At 39.6% G+C, this 21855-nt stretch overlaps 1 protein-coding gene across 1 annotated transcript in view; it reads left to right on the top strand.

The window, feature by feature from the left end:
- The window catches only part of rwdd2b (RWD domain containing 2B), a 78854-nt gene that overhangs the window by 14737 nt on the left and 42262 nt on the right, over positions 1 to 21855 (top strand). The window contains exons 2-3 of the mRNA XM_016450617.1: positions 2804 to 3062; positions 3153 to 3220. Coding sequence (XP_016306103.1) covers positions 2868 to 3062; positions 3153 to 3220 — 263 coding nt within the window. The 5' untranslated portion in view covers positions 2804 to 2867. The remainder of the gene's footprint in view (positions 1 to 2803; positions 3063 to 3152; positions 3221 to 21855) is intronic.

Below are 21855 nucleotides of genomic sequence, written 5' to 3' on the forward strand. Positions count from 1 at the left end.
TCCGTCATCGGTGGGCTCAGGCTGATGCTCCGTACCGCGGGGAGATGGTGGGCTGGGCTCTGGGTCCGAAGTGGATCCGGCGAGATCATCCACGGGGCCGATGGTGAGTGGCGACCCATTTCTCGCCAGAGTCCACTCCACGAAGGCGGCGAATTCCTCCCGAGGACCATCTTCGGGCGACAACGCTCTGCACTCGGCGTTCAGGCTTGCGTCATAGAAAAAGCAGAGCGCGTCGTCCGGATAGCTGGTGATGTTCGCGACCAACAGGAACAGTTTGGTATGGTCCTCGAGAGCTTTGTCTCCCTGCTCCAGCACCGCTAACTCAGCCGGCGCAGTTTCTTCAGAGCAGCTGAAGGAGCTCTGATGACGGTGCAGCTGTTTCATGATTGGCCAGATTCACCGCATAATAACGAGCATGTGTGTTTCGGGTTCACTCTAACATACCCAATTCCAATAATGCTCACAAATCTGTGTTTTAGAACAATAAAAGCAATTAGGGATGCACCGATACCATTTTTTCAGAACTGATCCCATACCAAAAATTCTGAGTATCGGCCGATACCGATCCGATACCAGCACTGAATTTCTACACCTCAGTGTGTTGACCTGATCATCACTGTTTTGTGTGTTAAACACAATCTACTAAATATAGACAACTTCATTATACAGAAAAATAACAAATGAAAAAATATATAATCATAATCTATGACAAAAAATATATATATATACAGTATATTCTATATATAACTATACCATATATAGTATGTATAGTATATGATTTTCTGCGATTAATCGCATTATGCACAAAATTCAATAATGAATTCAAAAGTAGTGTATTCTGCTTTTTTTTTCTTTTTTTTTTTTAAGTACTGCTTTTTCCTTTCCGTACAGATCGCATTCTGCGTGCCGGGGGGGTCGCCCTCTGTATAAATCGTGTTTTCCCCCTGGGGGGCCCCCTCCATCGTTAGGCCCTTAGAATCGTTCTAACCCTCCCCCCTTACGGCGCCGCTGTGTTTGACTAGGGTGATCGCTCCGTGCCACGCTCGGGCACGGTTCATTTAGCCATCCCTGGCTCGGTTGGAAGAGGTGGGCGAGAGCGCGGTTCAGTTGGGCTCGGGCGCGGTACGCATGTAGTGCCGGAGCGCTGAACTTCTGATACGTGTAGCATGATTGCGTGAACATTTCTGAGTGGCAAAAGTGATAGAACTCTAAAGCAATATATTGTGAGAGGGCCATGTGTTACCGCGTCCCAAATGACTCAAAATAACAAAGCACAAAGTTAACAAAACTATGCACTCCACTGTGCTGAGCGAGAGCGCTTCTCTGCTGTCTTCACGTGCTATCGGAATTGGTTTGTCTGTATGTGAATTCAGAGCCAGTGAGCAACGGACTTTCATAATAATAAAAAAACTGTGCGAATAATGCGCGATAAAATAATTGTCGGCGTTAATCAATTAATGCGTTATATACTATAAATTAAAAGATAACATAAGATAGGACAGAGCAAGAAAGGCTATTAATAATCTTTCATTGCCAAAAGTATTATAATACGAAAGGCTCAATACAGGGCGAAGCGCTTATGCGCATCCCGTGCACAGAATGATGCGCTTGAAGCAACACAGAATTAATCTTAGGTATTCCAATATTTAATAACACGTTGTTAACACAGTTGCAACTTTCGATTTTATTTAATGAGCTAACATGAACTAAGACGTATTTTTTAACAAAGATTAATAACTTCTGTAGCAAATGTAGCTATTGCTCATTGTGAATGTTAATGCATAAACTAAGGTTAACTAATGAGGTCTTATTGTAAAGTGATACCTATTGGCCTTTATAGTTCTTTTGCACTTTAATCTGTGTAAAACTTTTAACTTTATACATTTTTCTGTATTGCTTTATTGCATTTAAATGTTCAGTTATTTTTGTTATAAGAAAAAAAGTTATTAAACCTGTTATACTGTATTATGACAGCACTTTTTTTTTAAACAAAATTTCAATATCGTGATAATACCGTATACCGTAATAAAAGCATTAGCAATTAATCGCAACATGAAAATTTGATACCGGCATATCCCTACTTGACTGTCGAAACGTGACACGCAGTTTGAATGCTGAATGGAGGATGACAGACAGCCACAGCGGAGAGAAGAGTTTACATGAACTTGACTTAAATATTCACCTACCTCACATTAAACTATGGAATGGCTTCAGAACTCTTGGAATATAGTGCACGAAAACTTTATGGTGCTTTATATTTTTAATTATAACAATAACAGAATAGTATACGCACAATATCGGATTTGGATCGGTCTCGTCTGACCGAAACCCAATCCAGCAGAAAAGGCCAGTATCAGAGCCGATACCGAAAACACTGATCAGAGCATATTTACCCCCACTTTACTGGTATTTAAATAGAATATATTTATGTTGAACTTTATTCTTGAACAGATGGCGCTGTATTAAGCAGTATAAAAAGTGTCTCTGTTGCTCATGAAAACGTTTCTGAAACATCTGAGTATTTGACAAATATTGCATTTAATTCACTTCATCTGTGATAGAGTATGCAAACACCGCGTGAACACTACCGGGAGCAGAAAGTGTCCGACTTGACGTGTTCATTTTCAACTCCGTCCCGACTGCCCTCGGCTAATCTCATTGATCGCCGTCTGTAGCCATGGTTCAAGTAAAAAGTATATAGTATACTATAGGTATATACTATAAGGGTGTGACATCACATGAAAACTATGAATTATGCTTACATCCATTGCATCCACTAATTCTGTTTTTGTTGTCTTGGCAGAAATGTGTGAACTAGCGTTCCACAAGCATTCTGGATTTGAGCTTGATACACACATGCTGAGAATATGACTTGCTCAGAGGAAGCAAAGGCACAATTTGCAGAGATAGAACTGCTATTAAGTATGTTTCCGAGTGAAGAAGAGTTACAAGTGGATGAGCTTTCACATGCAGAGCTCAGAGCTTATGTGGAGGGCACAGCTCATAATCCCCCCAGCATCAGACCCCAATTCACCATCAAGCTGAAGATGGAGAACCCTGCTGTAAGTATGTGAAATACATTAAAATACATTAAAACATTATTTGTTCCTCATCATTTAATTTTGTTTTCAATCTCTTTTCTTTCCTGATAGGTGAGCATTACATTGCTGTGCACCTACCCAACTGACTACCCAAAAGTGTTGCCAGATATTGCTGTCAGGTATTTAAAGGGGTGGTTGATTGTGATTTCACTCTTTTGAGTTTAGTTAGTGTGTAATGTTGCTTTTTGAGCATAAATAATATCTGCAAGGTTATGACTCTGAAAGTTCAATGCAAACGGAGATATTGGGTGGGTTGCAACAACCAGGATTAAATTAAACAATGTCTAGAGCTAATCAAGGATTTGTTGATTTGGGTTTTATTTTAAATCGAGTTGTGATGCACCACTTAATTTTAAACTTAGATTAACAAATTGGGGATTAAAATTCCAACCTGCTATTAAAACCTCCATCTACGATTAACTTTCTCCGCCATGATGGATTCATCATGTAACTAAACAGCAAAAATTTTAATATTCCTTATCCTCTGTCTCTGACATAATTTGCTTTTGTCAAACGGCTGATCAAGCAAGCAATGAAAACATTGAGGCAGTGCATACGGATTTCATAATCTATATATTTGTAGTATATTAATGGAATATAGTTTATGACTAGGGATATGCCGGTATCAAATTTTCATGTTGCGATTAATTGCTAATGCTTTTATCACGGTATATGGTATTATCACGGTATTGACATTTAGTTTACAAAAGTGCTGTCATAATACAGTATAACAGGTTTAATAACTTTTTTCTTATAACAAAAATAACTGAACATTTAAATGCAATAAAGCAATACAGAAAAATGTATAAAGTTAAAAGTTTTACACAGATTAAAGTGAAAAAGAACTATAAAGACCAATAGGTATCCCTTTACAATAAGACCTCATTAGTTAGTAATTAATTACTCATTAGTAATTTGCTATAATAAATTTATTAAGTTATTATTTATATAAAGTTTTTAATCTTTTTTATTTAATAAAGTTATTAATCTTTGTTTAAAAAATACAAGTCTTAGTTCATGTTAGCTCATTAAATAACACAGTTGCAAGTTTCGATTTTAACAACCTGTTATTAAATATTGGAATACCTAAGATTAATGAATGTTCAGAAGAATGTTTCATTGGCAGTTTGTGTTAACTAATGCATTAACTCATGTTAACTAAGGAAGCCCTAATGTAAAGTGTGACCGAACAATAAAGAATCAAAACAGGCACAAGTCTACTTATGACAAACAACCGAGATGAGAGAAAACAACTGGCATGAGTCACGGAGTGACCTCTGCTCGTGACAGCGTCGCCCCGTCCGTTCAGTAGCCGCGTGGAGCGGGCGTGAGAAACGAGAGGCACGGCCGCGATCACTGGCACTCACTTAATCATCACCGCTGCCGTTAAATGCTATAGCTACAGCATATTCATATCTTCTTTGTCGTACGCCGAGATGCATCGAGATGAGTGATGGATCCACATCACCAACTCGATAGCAGACATAAGTTTACTACGGGTTGCCAAGACCCTCACAATCTGCCAGTTCAATGCACTTTAATTTTAATTTTAATTTGTAATAAACACCTCTCTGAGACCTGACGACTCACCCACTGCTTCTGTCTTTGTTCAATCAGCCACATATTGTAACTGTAGGTGCACTTTATTTTATTTAAACCTCCTCACCTAAATTTTAAGTTAATCGCTAATTGAGATTTAAATCAGAGTTTAAAGTTATGGAGCAACAGGATTAAAGTTAATCTATCTTAAATATAAAATAAATCCAGGATCAAAATGATGGTTTAAATGTAAATCTGCTTATTTTTAAACAAGGTTTAAAGTTTGGTGCAACAGAATTATTAGATAAACCTTGATTTAATCTAGATTTAAACTTAATCCTTGTTGGTGCAACCCACCCATTGTGTTTAATGCCTACAATAATGGCTCGTAGGGACTACAGCGAGCTACTTCCAGGGTTGGTGACATCACAAACCCAGAAATTTACATAAACCCCGCACCAGGAACATGCAACAAAGGGGGCGAGGCCATGTTGCCCCACTTTAGAGAAGAGGAAGAGTTGTTGCCATGTCGTCAAAACTAGGGGTGCACGAAAAAAATCTATATATGAATCGCGATTCTGTCTTCTAACGATTCTAATGGATTTACAAATTTCAAAATCAGTGTTCTAAAGCAGCAGTTCTTAATCCTGTTCCTTGCGTCCCCCTGCTCTGCACATACTCTGCTCGGCATCTCTCTCTCTCTCTCTTTTATTCAGATCACTAGCTCGTCAGCTCCATCAGTGAACTGTGTTCCAATTATACACTTTTATGTGTATAGACTGGCAGATATTTTTCACATAGCTACGAGAAGCGTTAAACATGGATGCGCACGTGGTTGCCGTAGTAGCGAGCAATACTTGCTGGCAAACACTTCTTACTGTTACAAAAATGCTGCAACGCAATCATGTATTCTGCTGTATTAAAGCTTTAATCAGGATGAAACAGTATATTAGAAGCTAACATGAGCAGTAGCATTTGCAACAGCGTACCTAAAAGTATGAGACAACAACAAACAAAAAAACATACCATTCTGAAACGTCCTGTAAGAGCTGTGCTTGCACGGATCCCCTTCACTAATATTCTCTGGGTCTAAATCAGGCTCAAATTTATAAGCAATATTGAAGACGTTATACTGGCTTCATATCCAGCAAGCTAAACACTTCTACTCAGTAAATGGACTTGACACCAGGAAGTCGTAGTTCGGATGATTTACTGAGTAAAATGTGTAGAACTGTAAAATAAAACAAAGATTGTATAAATAAACTGTTACATGAAAAATGGTGTCCAATTTTATCTAACATGAGATAATTATGCAAAACGTTTACACAGCATAAATAAACTGAGAGATAAATGCTTAATGTGAGCTTAAGCAGTTCAAAGATCTTATAATATAAACAGAACTACGTATTTCACAATCACGTATTATGAAAACGACATATTTCCATATGTAGTCCTTGATAAACATACAGAATAACATAAATCAACGATAATCAAACTTTACTTACAGGCAGTGCCTGTTAAGGTTAAGTGTTGTTAATATGATGGAATGATGCAACAACAAAACTGCGCTATCATGTGCTGTGCACGCTATTCTTCTGAACCCAGAAACTGAATAACATAAATTCAAGCGGTAGAATACAAAATGACCAGTAGGGGAGCCAAAAACAAGCTAAAACAGGCAGAGCCAGAACACTCCCCGTCTGGTATCTTAAAGATACCATTAACACTAACAGTTACTAGACTACATAGTCTGGTCTGAAGAAAGAAGGTATACTAATTCGGATATGGGTCTGTGATAAACTTTTGTTGTACCATGCTGAACAGTTTTCACCTCTACTTTTCTCACTAGACCATCTGTACTGGGAATAGCCTTCACTGTTATCCCCATTGGCCACTCATTCCTTTTGACATGTTTGTCTTTGAGCAGAACAATGTCACCTTCTTTGATGTTTGGATATCTGTGAAACCACTTGCGACGGCTCTGAAGAGTTCCAAGATACTCCTTCCTCCACCTATTCCAGAATGTTTCTGCTAGGGCACTGTTTCTCAACCCTGGTCCCCAGCACTGCACATTTTGTGTGTCTCCCTAATCAAACACACCTGATTCAACGCTTGGACCCGTTTCCACTGGCACTGGAGCATGTCCTTCTTGCTGAAATCTTCTGGTGAAGTCGGGAGATTACCAGCTTTTTGTGTCAGAAGCATAGAAGGTGTTAGAATGAAAGGGAATTCAGGATCTGTGGAGACTGGAACTAGAGGCTGTGCATTAATGATGGCTGTCACTTCAGACATGAAGGTCACTAAGACTTCATGGGTAAGCTGCGTGTACCTGTCTTTCAGGAGCATTGAATCCAGGATTCGTCTTGTTATTCCAATCATAGGTTCCCAGGCGCCACCCATATGAGAAGAGTGAGGTGGATTGAAGACCCAGGAACATCTTTGCTCAAGGAGGTATTCTCTCACTGCTGTTTGTTCATTCTCACTCATTTTAAGCTCTCTAGAGGCACCAACGAAATTCGTCCCACAGTCGGAGCGCAGCTGCTTGGCCGGACTTCTAATAGAAAAGAATCTTCTGAGAGCATTAATGAGACTTGAAGAAGTCATTGACTCAATCACCTCAATGTGAACTCCTCTGGTACACATGCAAGTGAACAACACTGCCCACCTCTTACTATTGGCTTGGCCACCCCTTGTGCGGCGTGTGATCACCTCCCATGGCCCAAACACGTCTAAGCCAACATAGGAAAAGGGTGGATCCATCTGCAGTCTTTCCGCTGGTAGGTCGGCCATCGTTGTTCTTCTGTTTTGCCTCTTAGTTTACGGCAGGTGACACATTTCTGGATGATACTGTTAATGCATCGCTTAGCCTCAATTATCCAAAAGCCATTAAACCTTATGCTGATGGTGAGCTGGGATGATGAGGGGATTTATTTCTTTATCTCCTAGCTCTGCTTGCCTGATGCGTCCGCCAACTCTTAGCAACCCATTGCTTTCAATGGCTGGATTCAGCTTTAAAAGTGAACTATGTGAGGGAATTTCACCTGTGGAAGTGATGCATTTCAGCTCCTCCTGATACACTTCATGTTGTACACTCTTGATAATTATTTCTTCAGCTTTCAGAAGATCGCTTACAGATAGGCCCTTTGAGCACAAATGCCAACCAGTGCACTGACTAGCATCACTTGGTTTAATGAAACAATAGGCAATGTGATGCAGTTGAGCCACGGCTCTGACGACTGTTGTCCACTTTGAGAAAATCTTTTAGTACCTAACTGATCCACTTTGATGTGGGTAGAGAAGACATGAACCTCTGAGCGAATTTCAACATCTTCCTCTGGGTCAACAAGGTCGTATGAGCGCGGGCAATCGAAAGGAGGCTCTGATGGATAGTGCAAAAATGAGGGTCCTGTGAGCCAGGTTGTGGCCTCAATCTTGGCAGATGGAACAGAACGAGAGCCATGATCGGCAAGATTTTGCTCAGAGGAAACATACCTCCATTGTTCAGGCTGAGTAGATTGTCTGATGCGATGCACTCTGTTGCTCACATATACATGGAATCGTCTGAACTCTATAGATGTAGCCCAACACTACTTTACTATCAGTGTAGAACCTTATTCTGTCAGGTTTTAGATTAATCTCCTCTGTAATGAGTTCAGACATTTCGACAGCTAGGACTGCAGCACATAATTCTAGCCTAGGTACAGAGAGATTAGGCTTTGGGGCCAACCTTGCTTTTCCAAGGATAAAGCCAACCTCTGTGTTGCCTTTCTGATCAGAGGCTCTCAAGTATGCTACAGCTGAGATAGCGTTCATAGAGGCATCTGAGAAGACACATATTTCAGTGTTTTTGGCTTCAGAAAGAGGAATGGATACATACATTCCTTTAATGCTCAGACTTCTCAAGTCTTGCAGTGAATCACACCACCGCATCCACTCGTCATGTCTGTTCTCAGGTAGTGGTGTGTCCCACTCTTGTGTCTCCAATGAGAGTTCTCTTAAGAGTAGACGGCCCTGAATTGTGATTGGTGCCAGGAATCCAAGAGGATCGAATAAGCTATTCACTGTTGAAAGCACTCCTCTTCAAGTGTATGGCTTTTCAGTGTTAGGCACCTGGAAGGTGAACGTGCCTGACATTAGATTCCACTGTACCCCCAAGCTTCTCTGCTCAGGCAAGTCGTCCATGGAGAGGTCAAGGTATTTGATGTCCTTTGCCAAGTCTTCATTTGGAAAGGCATCCATTACTTTGACTCTGTTCGCCGCAATTTTATGGAGTCTGAGGTTTGAGACTGCAAGTGCCTCCTGTGTCCTTTTGAGTACATCAATTGCCTCCTCTGTAGGAAATGACCTTAAAGCATCATCTACATAAAAATCTCGTTCAATTATTTTTCTTACATCACTGCCGTATTCCTTTTCTTCTTCTCTGGCAGCTCGGCGTGTTCCATAAATGGCCACTGCTGGCGAAGGTCTATTGCCAAATACGTGAACTCGCATCCTGTAGTCCATGACCTCCTTAGTCAGATCGTTGTCACGATGCCACAGAAAGCACAAAACATCACGACAGTCCTCCCGAACCAAGAAGCAGTGAAACATCTGCTGTATGTCGTCTGTGATGGCAACAGCATCCTTTCGAAATCTCAAGAGGACCCCTAACAGGCTGTTATTAAGGTCAGGCCCTGACAGCAGTACATCATTCAGAGATTGTGACGAGTGGGGGCGGGGCCGAGAGCCATGGGAACGGAGTGAGGCCGGTGAAGTATTAAAGTTTTGTTTGAATGTTTGCCGGTTCCCGCCTTCTTCCCGACCTACGAACTTTTGTTACATTGGTGCCGAAACCCGGGAGGAAGGAGGGACACGCTGTCAGAGAGCCCTCGCTGCTGAGGGGGATCGCGGTGCTGAGGAGATCGGGCAGCAGGAACAAGCGGAGAGACCGCCGGTGGCTGCCCGAGGCGGTGGTGCTGGAGTGATGGAAGACGAGGTGGGACGGAGAGCTCGCTGCCGCGCTCCTGGGTCGAGGAGGGGTGGCTGCCGTCCGAGAGGGAGCGGAGGAGTCGGCCCCGTTCGCCAGGAGGCCGGAGCCTGCTGCCATCCGCCATGATTGGGGAGTTGCTCATGCGTGTTGAACGAGAGAGGACCAGGCCTGGAGTTTATTTTGTGTTTTGGTTTTGTTTGTGCGCGACAGTCGTCCGCGAGGGGCTGTCGTGCTGTTTTGTGTTTATTTTATTATTAAAGTTTTGTTTGAATATTCGCCGGTTCCCGCCTCCTTCTTCCCGACCTATGAACTTTTGTTACAGAGATATACCATCAAACTTTGCACTAGAGTCAAAGACAACTCAGATTTGCTCTGGCTTTTTGGGATGGTACACGCCAAACGATGGAAGGTACCAGCACTCATGGCCATTTCGTAAAGGAGGTGCTAGCTCTGCGTGGTTATTGTCGAGTATTCTCTGCATGAATTCTGTAAAATCATCTCTCATCTTTGGCCATCTGTCAAGGTTGTGACGGAGAGACATGAAACGTCTTACAGCATACTCTCTGTTGTTGGGCAAGCATCTCCTTGGCTCACGAAATGGTAGTGGCGCTACCCAGCTGTTAATTGAGTCCTTGGAGAATTCCTTTTCCATTATGTCCAGGAATATTTTGTCCTCAACCGAAGGTGCAAATTTATTGTCAGCTTCGGTCTGCTGAAAGACTGAGTGAAGTCTGCAGCTGGATAGGCCTGATGGTTTTTGTAAATGGGTTTTCTCATTAAACATCTCCTTCAGTACAATGTGATTATTGCATGGACTGAAGTAGCTTGGTCTGCCATTTTCTAAGATGTGTGTTCTCGTGCAGTTCACCGGAGAGGGCTTGTTGACACTTCCCGAGGCACACATTTCCCACAATGACCCAACCAAGGTCCAATTTTTGGGCATACGGCGCATCATGAAGACCTTTGAGTTGTCTGCGGACTTTATGCGCCCTTATTATGTCTCTTCCCAGCAGGGGCAGTATTTCAGCATTTGGATCAATGGGTGGTATCTTGCCTGCTATTACTTTTAAATGGCTATGACGCAGGGCGGCAACAGCAGTTGGTATTTCGTCTCTGTTGTCTGGCATACTATTGCATTCGATAAGAGTAGGAAGTGAAAAACTGATCTCACCGTCTGCAGACTCAATGATGAACCCATGCGCTCTTCTTCCAGTTGCTTCAACAACTCCAGCACATGTCTTCAATGTATATAGAGCACAGGTCCCTTGAACATTGAATATGTCAAAAAATTCTAAAACAAATGGACAGCTCCTTTAGAATCCTTATCCATTCCTTTAGTGGCTTCTCTCTGAAGCCTCTGCATTTCTTGAGAGGATGGGGTTTACGATGTATTGGACATTGCTTATCGATCTCATCAGCTCCTCTCTGAAGACTCTTGACATGAGAAAGCTTTGAGGTCATCACATCCATTTTATGGACTGAGACAGGTTTATGAACATGGATGTGGCTTTCACTATACCTGTCCTTTCCACCAGGGGTTATGGAGAGCGAAGAAAGGTTGAAGCTCGGATCGTTGCGTGCTCTTGCTTTTGCACACACAAACTCAACAAAGAAGGAGAATGGTGGAAAAGGAACCTCATATGTGAACCCTGCATCATCCACTTTTCTTGTAATCCAAAGGGCAACTTTTGCACAATTGGATTAACACCTCTGGATGTATCTAGATAAGTGAGCCCAGGTAGATCACCCCCACTCTTAGTTGCTTCTATCTCTAAAAGCAAGTCTCCTAGTTCTCGGAGTTTATGGTGGTCTTTAGCTGATATCTTTGGAAAAGTCTCTATTTTCGTGAAGAGAGCCTTTTCAATAGCTTCTGGAGATCCGTAGGTCATATCTAGCCTCTCCCAGATCAATTCAAGACCAGCAGGTAAATTCCTTACATTTACAGATTTAATGCGACGGGCTGATCTGCTGACTCTTGTCCTAACCACCTAATCAGTAAATCAAAATTCCTCACCTGCTGAAAGATCAAGGTTTTTGATGACATTGAGAAATTATGATTTCCAAGCAAGATAGTTTTCGGGATGGTCGTCAAATTTGTTAAGCCCTAACAGCCCTCTACGAACACCTTGGCAATTGAATCACCATTGGCTAGTACATTTTTTTGTTTACTCGCCAGACTGATAAATATATACATACACATACACATATATACACACATATACACACACACACACACACACACACACACACACACATATATACACACACATACACACACATATACACACACATACACACATATACACACACATACACACACACACACATACACACATATACACATACACATACACACACATACATATACACACATACACATACATATACATACACATAAACATATACATATACACACACATATACACACACACACATATACACATACACACACACACACATATACATATACACACATACATATACATACACACATACACATAAACATATACACACACACACATATATACACACACACACACATATACACACACACACACACACACATAGTTAAATACAGGTGCGCTGCACATCCATTCAGATGAACTGAAAAACAGCACAGATCGCTTGACGGAGAGTGAAACTCTGAAGCACTCAGTCAGAGTGTTCGGCGAGTGAAAATATATCTGAGCTAAACTTATACTTAGCCTCCAACTCACACACTGGCGAGTAAAATCTGAGAATTTATTAGCAATTGGCTAATATTAGACATCATTTAGTCGCCAGAGTGAAGATTTAGTCGCATATGCGAGTGATTGTAGAGGGTTGGCCTAATGTCACAAGCTGGTTTCGTGCTAAGAACTTAGCCAAGTCGTGTGTGGCCGCATCATGACCAGAGTGATGTGTTGGATGATTTATGTTTCGTCCAGAATGGGGCACAGGAGCAGCTGGACTCTTAGAGTGGCATGTGAAGACTGGGGAACAGGAGGTTTACACTGATCTCCTTTCTCACTGCCACTGTATTCACTAGCCTTCCAAGAGGACAGAACATGATAGACCGGTGAAGAAGGCTTTTTCCCTCTATTATCCTCTAGATCTTGGGCTAATTCAGGCTTTAAATTCTCTTTGGTTGCTACAGTGTCACTAGGTTCACTGTGTTGTTTTACATACTCTTCAGTACGTTGCATAGGACTTTGCTGTGGAAGGTGGATAGATGAACTATGATGTGACTTTTTCATTTCTAGATCTGCGACAGCAGCTTCCATGACTGCCGCTTCTGCCATTGCAGCTTCCGCCTCTCTCTCCTTCTCGATTACATCTAATGTTGCTTCAAGGCGCGCTTTCTCTATTTTAATTTCCTTCGCTCTTGCTTTAGTTGCTGCCATACTGACCGTGGACTTGCAGGACGACACAGAGCGTCGAGATGGAGCTGACTGACTTTTGTCATCGTCCATGACTGCAGTTGTTGTGTTAGCCTCTATGCCATGACAACAAACGCAGTTGTTTTCTGCTTCCGTGATAAACAACTCCTGTGTGAAACTTGCCTTTTTACTATACTGGCTTCATATCCAGCAAGCTAAACACTTCGACTCAATAAACGGACTTGACACCAGGAAGTCGTAGTTCGGATGATTTACTGAGTAAAATGTGTAAAACTATAAAATAAAACAAAGATTGTATAAATAAACTGTTACATGGAAAATGTTGAGTCCAATTTTATCTAACATGATAATTATGCAAAATGTTTACACAGCATAAATAAACTGAGAGATAAATGCTTAATGTGAGCTTAAGCAGTTCAAAGATCTTATAATATAAACAGAACTACGTATTTCACAATCACGTATTATGAAAACGACTATTTCCATATGTAGTCCTTGATAAACATACAGAATAGCATAAATCAACGATAATCAAACTTTACTTACAGGCAGTGCCTCGTTAAGTGTTGTTAATATGATGGAATGATGCAACAACAAAACTGCGCTATCATGTGCTGCGCACGCTATTCTTCTGAACCCGGAAACGGAATAACATAAATTCAAGCGGTAGAATACAAAATGACCAGTAGGGGGAGCCAAAAACAAGCTAAAACAGGCAGAGCCAGAACAGACGTCCTTGTTTACAATACAACCGGAGTGCATTCTGAGGTGAGGGGCGTGATGTTTCTGTACCCACACTAGGCGGTTTAGTGGAGGAGCTTCATAAAACCAGGAAATCATCAGAGTGTTCATCGGAGAAGGGATGGAGCGGTGTAGAATAAAGGTAAATTATGTGAAAAATTATGCGTTTTTTTTTTTTTTTATGAAGATTTAACACGTTATACTGCACCCTATAAATAACTTTAAGTTTGCAATTAATGCTAATGGACTTTCACACTCCCTTTTGATTTGTTTACACATTGACCAGTCCCTCCAGGATATCGCGGGACTTTTTCTGACTTTTGTGGCCTAAAATGCTAAAATGATTTTGCTGCGGCTTTTCTCAAAATTTGCGGTGATATTTGCGGCATTTCTTATTGTTATGCAGTGACAATATACCACAGACAACATTCTCCTAACATTATGACTTTTCCGACTTCGAGAACCATTGTAGGGCTCCAGACTAACATTTGAGGACACCAGCACCAGTGCCGTTAAGTTCTACAGAGAGTGGCAACAGCACCTGACAGTAAAGCACTCACCCTAATCGCACATGTACATCTCGGAGATGTCTATTTGATGTCTGCATTTACATATGCAAGATGTATTTTTTAGAGTGTTTGCTCATCTGCAATACATCTCTAAGATGTTTCCTGTCAGATGTTAAATAGACATTTATTAGAATGCATGTAAAACTGCTTCTGAGATTACACAGCAGATGTTTCCCAGATCTTTAGCAGACGTCTTACAGATGTACTTGTGCTGTCTGTGTTGTTGAGATGCAGATAAAATTAAACTTTTATTACTGTCATTCATAATGCAGCCCTCTACGAACACCTTGGCAATTGAATCGCCATTGGCTAGTACATTTTTTTGTTTACTCGCCAGACTGATAAATATATATATATATATATAGTCGCATATGCGAGTGATTTACTCGCAATGTAGAGGGTTGTAATGTCGAAATATAATTTAATAAATACAAAAAATATATATTATGGAGTGGAAAGGGCTAATAAGCCTATAAGTACTTCTCTGCAGCCATCTACTAGTGGTAATTTAATGTCTTTTTTATTTTTAAATAAGTGTTTGCTTTCCTACATCATGAAACTTGTAGTTTTATAAATGGGGGCAATACTTAAATTTGGTAATACTTTCAAATTCGGTAATACTTAAAGCTTTGATGTGCTGGGAAAAGTTATGTGAAACATTTAAAAACAGTCGAAAACATTAGACCATTTCTGCCACAAGTTGTTCCTGGAGTTTTACTGTTAAATCCATGGTGAATGGTGGTGATTTGTGTTTATTTAACAATGTTTTTCCTGGTTTCCACATCAGTAGTGTTTGTTCTGATATCTGTAGCTTTAACAGAATTCTGCGCCGAATTTGATTCCTTTTTTAACAAGATTTCACAGAGATGTTATTGATTCTGCGGTGAATTCGACTGCTTTCTTCACTGTATCTCCCAGCGCTGTGTATAACGGTGTCGCGTGTAGTGATGTCCGGTTCGCGAACGAATCTTTCTATTTAACCGGATCTTCTTAGTGAACCGGTCAAACCAGTTCACCAAATCGAACTGAATCGTTTGAAACGGTTCGCGTCTATGCTTTTGGTTCGTTTGTCCAATGTATCTCTTGTAAATCAGTCATGATGAGAACGCAAGGCTGTTCATTCCATTTTTGGAACTGAGAAACAACCTTTCTTTGACTGAATGCGCGTTGCGATGATGTCACGGGACACGTCCAAAGTCCAAAATCTGCGGCAATTACGAAAATTTGCGAGTTTGCTTGAGTTTGCGATAAATTCAGCGATCGCAGAATCGCAAAATCCTGGAGGGACTGATTGACATACTTGAATAGTGCTAGAGTGTAACAATATACAGTATCTGCCAGTGGCGTTCCGTCCATATAAGCTGCAAATGCTCCGCATACCCAGGCCGTCTGAAAGAATGAGTTCACAGGCTAATTAACCCTAAAAAGTGCAGAACCATAAAGAGACATCAGAAAATGTATTTATTGCTATTTTCTATTTTATTGGGAATCAGATTTTTTTTTTTTCAAAACTTGACTCTTATTTTTGATTTTAATGTTTGTATCCCCCAGGATACGTCGTCTTTGGGGGTTTAAATTCACTGAAAACAGAACACTTGTTTATCAATGCCTGTTACAACATGGATGTAATTCCTGAATGCTTTGGAATACAGACCTAAGTTCGGTCTCTTTTTGAAGAAGACACATAGCAGATTATTGCTGAAGTGAAAGCATTTAAAAAAAGAAAGTATAAAAAAGTTATAGAAGTTTAAGTTTGAAGTAAAGATAATGTAGTATACTATTTTTTTTTTGTTTTATATAAAATAAATACTTTATCAAATATGTTGCACTTTAAATTGCTATAAAATTAAAGCCATATATCTAACCAAGTTATGTTCCAAATTTGAAGTTGATATCACAAAAAATGTGCTTCCTGTGAGATTTTGTTTGGCCACTATACCAAAAATAACAGTGAGTCACACCCAAACTCTATTGAATTTTTTGATGCAGTTTCTGTCACAAATCAATCATTTTGTTAGAGGGTCATTTTAAAATAAAATTTAAAAAAAAAAAAAAACAGAAAAAGAATAGACAATGCTTGTGTTAGAACTGGTCATTATTTATAATAAATGAAAAGAAAATACGTAGAAATACGTTCTTTTTAAATAAAACAAGTAGTTAGAATAGAAATAGAATAGAGAGTGCAAATGATAGAGGGTTATTTTTTTATTTAAAAAAAGCATGTATAATTAGAATTAGCATTATAATAGAGAGTGCTAGAGTTAGAGGGTCAAATGAGGATGAAAGAGATGTTTTCAGCTGTTTCTTGAAAATGATTAAGGACTCAGCTGCTTGGATTGAGTTGGGCAGGTCATTCCACCAGGAGGGAACAGTTAATGTAAAAGTCCATGAAAGTTTTATCATAATGCAAAATGTTTCAATACAAGCATTTCAGTCAAATGTAATTTATGCAATATTTCAAACCTTTAACCCACTTGGGGAAATCAACCCATTGCAACAGTTTAAAAGTAGCCCAATTCTGTGGAAAAAATGTGGACTTGGCAACCCTGCATCCAGTTTGACTGATCTCAGGTCGAGAATAAGGAGAGATGACTCACAAGACCATGCAGGAGTATTTGCTGCTCAACAGATCCTGAACTCATTGACAAATATCTGATCTTGTAAGGTGTGCTCCCTTTACACAGAATGCGTGTGATCGTGAAATTGAAAGTGAAAGTGAACAGTGCGAATGCTCATTCAAAAGGGATTTAAATACACCGCATACTAAGAGCGGCTCCCTGATGCTGCAAAATTATATGCAATATTAGAATGTTTAAAGGAGTGGACACGAAAATTGCGGGAGCAAAACACATGGTGCGGGAGCAGGTGGCAATGGTCAGAGATTCAGCGGGAGCAAGATTAAGAAAACAGCCAAATCCCGGACATTTTGGGTGATTAAGAAATCCCGGCCAAACACATTTTTTTAGGTCCAAAAAGAGGATATGTCCGGGGGAAAAGAGGACGTATGGTCACCCTAAAGCATTTAATTCATAAAATTGCAATGTAAAACTAATAAGCTAATGCTGAACAACAGCTTTTTTAAACCGGTAAGTCCCCTCCATCATGTGTAAATATGTGATCAACTTTTATCGGAGGGTGAGTACACTGTTAGACATTTCAAAGGGTTTTTACAGTAACTTGCCAGTAAGTTACTGTAATTAAGATTTACAGTAGCAAACTGTATTTGATTTATAGTAGCAAACTGTACTGTTTTACAGTAAATTACTATTTAAAAAATCCAATTCATCAGTATACTACTGTAATTCATTCATTTTATTATAGATTTCATTTGATTTTATAATTTTTTATATAGAATTCATTTTATTTTTAATTTAACTGTATGTACTACTGGCATTCAATTAAAACGCACAATAATTACAAAATATCAAATTCTTTATTTAAAACATTGCATGTATAACACTTAAAAATACAGTCTTCCAATGCTGGAACAGTGCATCTTCACCATTTCTCCTGTCTTAGTATGTTTTGAAGTGCATTATGTTCATCTGGTATCATCTGGACTTATCCTAAAAAATAATCTTTAGGCAACAGAAACATAATGGGAAAAGAAATACATAACATAAAAAGAAAATAAGTGGAAAGAATAGAGAATGCTAGTGTTAGAGGCTCTTTTTTCTTTATAAATACAACAAGTAGTTAGAATAGAAATAGAATAGAGAGTGCAAATGATAGAGGGTTATTTTTTTATTTAAAAAAAGCATGTATAATTAGAATTAGCATTATAATAGAGAGTGCTAGAGTTAGAGGGTCAAATGAGGATGAAAGAGATGTTTTCAGCTGTTTCTTGAAAATGATTAAGGACTCAGCTGCTTGGATTGAGTTGGGCAGGTCATTCCACCAGGAGGGAACAGTTAATGTAAAAGTCCATGAAAGTTTTATCATAATGCAAAATGTTTCAATACAAGCATTTCAGTCAAATGTAATTTATGCAATATTTCAAACCTTTAACCCACTTGGGGAAATCAACCCATTGCAACAGTTTAAAAGTAGCCCAATTCTGTGGAAAAAATGTGGACTTGGCAACCCTGCATCCAGTTTGACTGATCTCAGGTCGAGAATAAGGAGAGATGACTCACAAGACCATGCAGGAGTATTTGCTGCTCAACAGATCCTGAACTCATTGACAAATATCTGATCTTGTAAGGTGTGCTCCCTTTACACAGAATGCGTGTGATCGTGAAATTGAAAGTGAAAGTGAACAGTGCGAATGCTCATTCAAAAGGGATTTAAATACACCGCATACTAAGAGCGGCTCCCTGATGCTGCAAAATTATATGCAATATTAGAATGTTTAAAGGAGTGGACACGAAAATTGCGGGAGCAAAACACATGGTGCGGGAGCAGGTGGCAATGGTCAGAGATTCAGCGGGAGCAAGATTAAGAAAACAGCCAAATCCCGGACATTTTGGGTGATTAAGAAATCCCGGCCAAACACATTTTTTTAGGTCCAAAAAGAGGATATGTCCGGGGGAAAAGAGGACGTATGGTCACCCTAAAGCATTTAATTCATAAAATTGCAATGTAAAACTAATAAGCTAATGCTGAACAACAGCTTTTTTAAACCGGTAAGTCCCCTCCATCATGTGTAAATATGTGATCAACTTTTATCGGAGGGTGAGTACACTGTTAGACATTTCAAAGGGTTTTTACAGTAACTTGCCAGTAAGTTACTGTAATTAAGATTTACAGTAGCAAACTGTATTTGATTTATAGTAGCAAACTGTACTGTTTTACAGTAAATTACTATTTAAAAAATCCAATTCATCAGTATACTACTGTAATTCATTCATTTTATTATAGATTTCATTTGATTTTATAATTTTTTATATAGAATTCATTTTATTTTTAATTTAACTGTATGTACTACTGGCATTCAATTAAAACGCACAATAATTACAAAATATCAAATTCTTTATTTAAAACATTGCATGTATAACACTTAAAAATACAATCTTCCAATGCTGGAACAGTTCATCTTCACCATTTCTCCTTCCTTAGGACATTTTGCAGTGCATTATGTTGTATTCTCTGGATTTATCCTCACAAAGAATCTTTAGGCAACAGAAACATAATGGGAAAAGAAATACATAACCATCTGCAAAACCCAGGCGCTGCTCCAAAACGTGGCCACCTTTGCTCTCCATCCACTTTTTAGTGACACAAAGGTGTTCCCTGAAAAACAAGAAGTAGAAATGACACACTTTTAAAAGGCAAACCCCATATAGAATACACAAACCTCTCAAAACCATAACTTAGTTGTTCTCGTACCCGAATTATCAATCTCAGGGTGGCTGGCATGCTCATGTCTTTCTTGATGCTTCATTGCAGTTGCCTTTAAAACACAAATACAAAAAATCTTAAATTCCATAAAATTTCCATTATAACAAACTAATTCTAAAACTAAGGCAGCTAGCCATAAAACTAGTTTAACCTTGCTAACATATGATTTTATTTTCTCAATAGCGAGAAGAAAATAGAAAAAATTCTAGAAATAGCGATGACAATGGTGGCTGGGTTTTTTTGAGAAATGAAGAAGTGTATCAGGACTGGATCAAACGCTTTGATGAGCCTGTTGGTTATCTAGGAGAGAAAGATTTGACCAGTGCTGCACCCTTACAAAGTACAGGTGCAGTCAGTGTGGGGTAGGTCTGTGCGTTGTGCCATGCAATGAGAGGTACCATACTCTCAAGAACTATAAACTTTGTCACCTAGATACCTGATTGGGCAGATAGCTGGTCATAGGCACATGCATATAGTAATACTATGGCACAGTAATATAGTAATAATTTACTATAGTTACTAATAGTTTTACTGTTGATTTCCTCTTTTCCTGATCATTTGGAATGAGGATCAAAAGACAAAAGACAAAAAACAAAAAAACAAAAACATGCAAATAAATTCAAACATCCACTCCATATATATTTTTTCCTGAATATTACTGATGAACTGATCAAAAAGTAGGCTACTGTTCACGTGCGTTTAGTAATAATTTAGTACTTTTTCCTGTTTTATTGTTGGTATCCTCTTTTTCTGATCATTTGGAATGAGGATAAAAAGACACAAAAAAAAACATGCAAATAAGTTCAAACATCAATTCAATACTGAGTCGTTATAGGGGGAAGTCGTGGCCTAATGGTTAGAGAGTCAGACTCGTAACCCAAAGGTTGCGAGTTCGAGTCTCCGGTCCGGCAGGAATTGTAGGTGGGGGGAGTGAATGTACAGCGCTCTCTCCCACCTTCAATACCACGACTGAGGTGCCCTTGAGCAAGGCACCGAACCCCCAACTGCTCCCCGGGCACCACAGCATAAATGGCTGCCCACTGCTCCGGGTGTGTGTTCACGGTGTGTGTGTGTTCACTGCTGTGTGTGTGCACTTAGGATGGGTTAAATGCAGAGGACTATTTACTAGTATGGGTAACCATACTTGGCCACATGTCACTTCACTTACTTACTTACTCACTTAATATTATGAAATTCAAGATGGCCGCCCCCGATGATGTCATAATATGCCAATTAGATGAGTATATTTACACCCCACATAAACTTTCGGTCATGCCCAACATTTTTCTAATTTACAGTAGATCTCTATCTTTAAGCCCTTTCAAGCCACAAGCTTTTGAAATCTTGATGTCAAAATCCAGCATTTTTTCCAAAAAACCCTGGCGCCTAAAGGGTTAATCCTAATGTAAGAAATGAGGAAATAAAACAACCTCAATTGAATGGCGCCACAGAGGCTGTTACAGCAATTACAGTAGTATACAGCAATTTTAAAAAATACAGCAAGTCTCTGTATGTGGAGTTTGACATCACAGAAAATTCCCATGATGCAAAGGGTATTACAGTTACGTACTGTAAAGGGAATTTGCAGTATTATACTGGGTGATATACAGTAAATAACTGTAGAAATTATAGAAATGTCTAACAGTGTAGACTTCCCACTACATGGCAGTAGTGGGTAGCCTTCCCACTACTGCCATGCAGTTTTAAATGCTGCCCGTGAGCTAAACAAAGATTGTATGAACAAAGTCGATATATCTAAATATTTATCTAAATATTTACAACAAACATCCTTTCAACATGAAACCAAGAAATGAGATCTACACTTTCCCTGCCTCTCCCCACAGCCTTTCAAATGTTTGTATCCGCCAGGATACGTCGTCCCTCTTAGGGTTAATATAAACATGATTATAAGTTGATCCCTTGTCATCTGAGATGTAACTTAAAGCTTAATAAAGAGTTGGGTACGTAAAATTATTTATTTGAAAAACAACAGTACATTTCTGTAAATCTACAGAATCTATCAGTTACGGTTGCTTCCGGGCGAACGGAATCTCCGCAGCTTTGCTCCGTTCTATTGCTATGACTCGTCAAGTATTGTTGCGCGTTCACAGTGGTTTGCTGGCATGCACGTGATTTAATGTGCGAGGTAAGCTGTCGGCAAAGCGCTCGCCCAAGCTGAAAAATGCGCTGTTGCTGCTAGATCTCATTTGCCGAAA

This window comes from Sinocyclocheilus anshuiensis, unplaced genomic scaffold (genome assembly GCF_001515605.1).
Source record: "Sinocyclocheilus anshuiensis isolate Anshui unplaced genomic scaffold, SAMN03320099.WGS_v1.1 scaffold663, whole genome shotgun sequence".
NCBI classification, from domain to species: Eukaryota; Metazoa; Chordata; class Actinopteri; order Cypriniformes; family Cyprinidae; genus Sinocyclocheilus; species Sinocyclocheilus anshuiensis.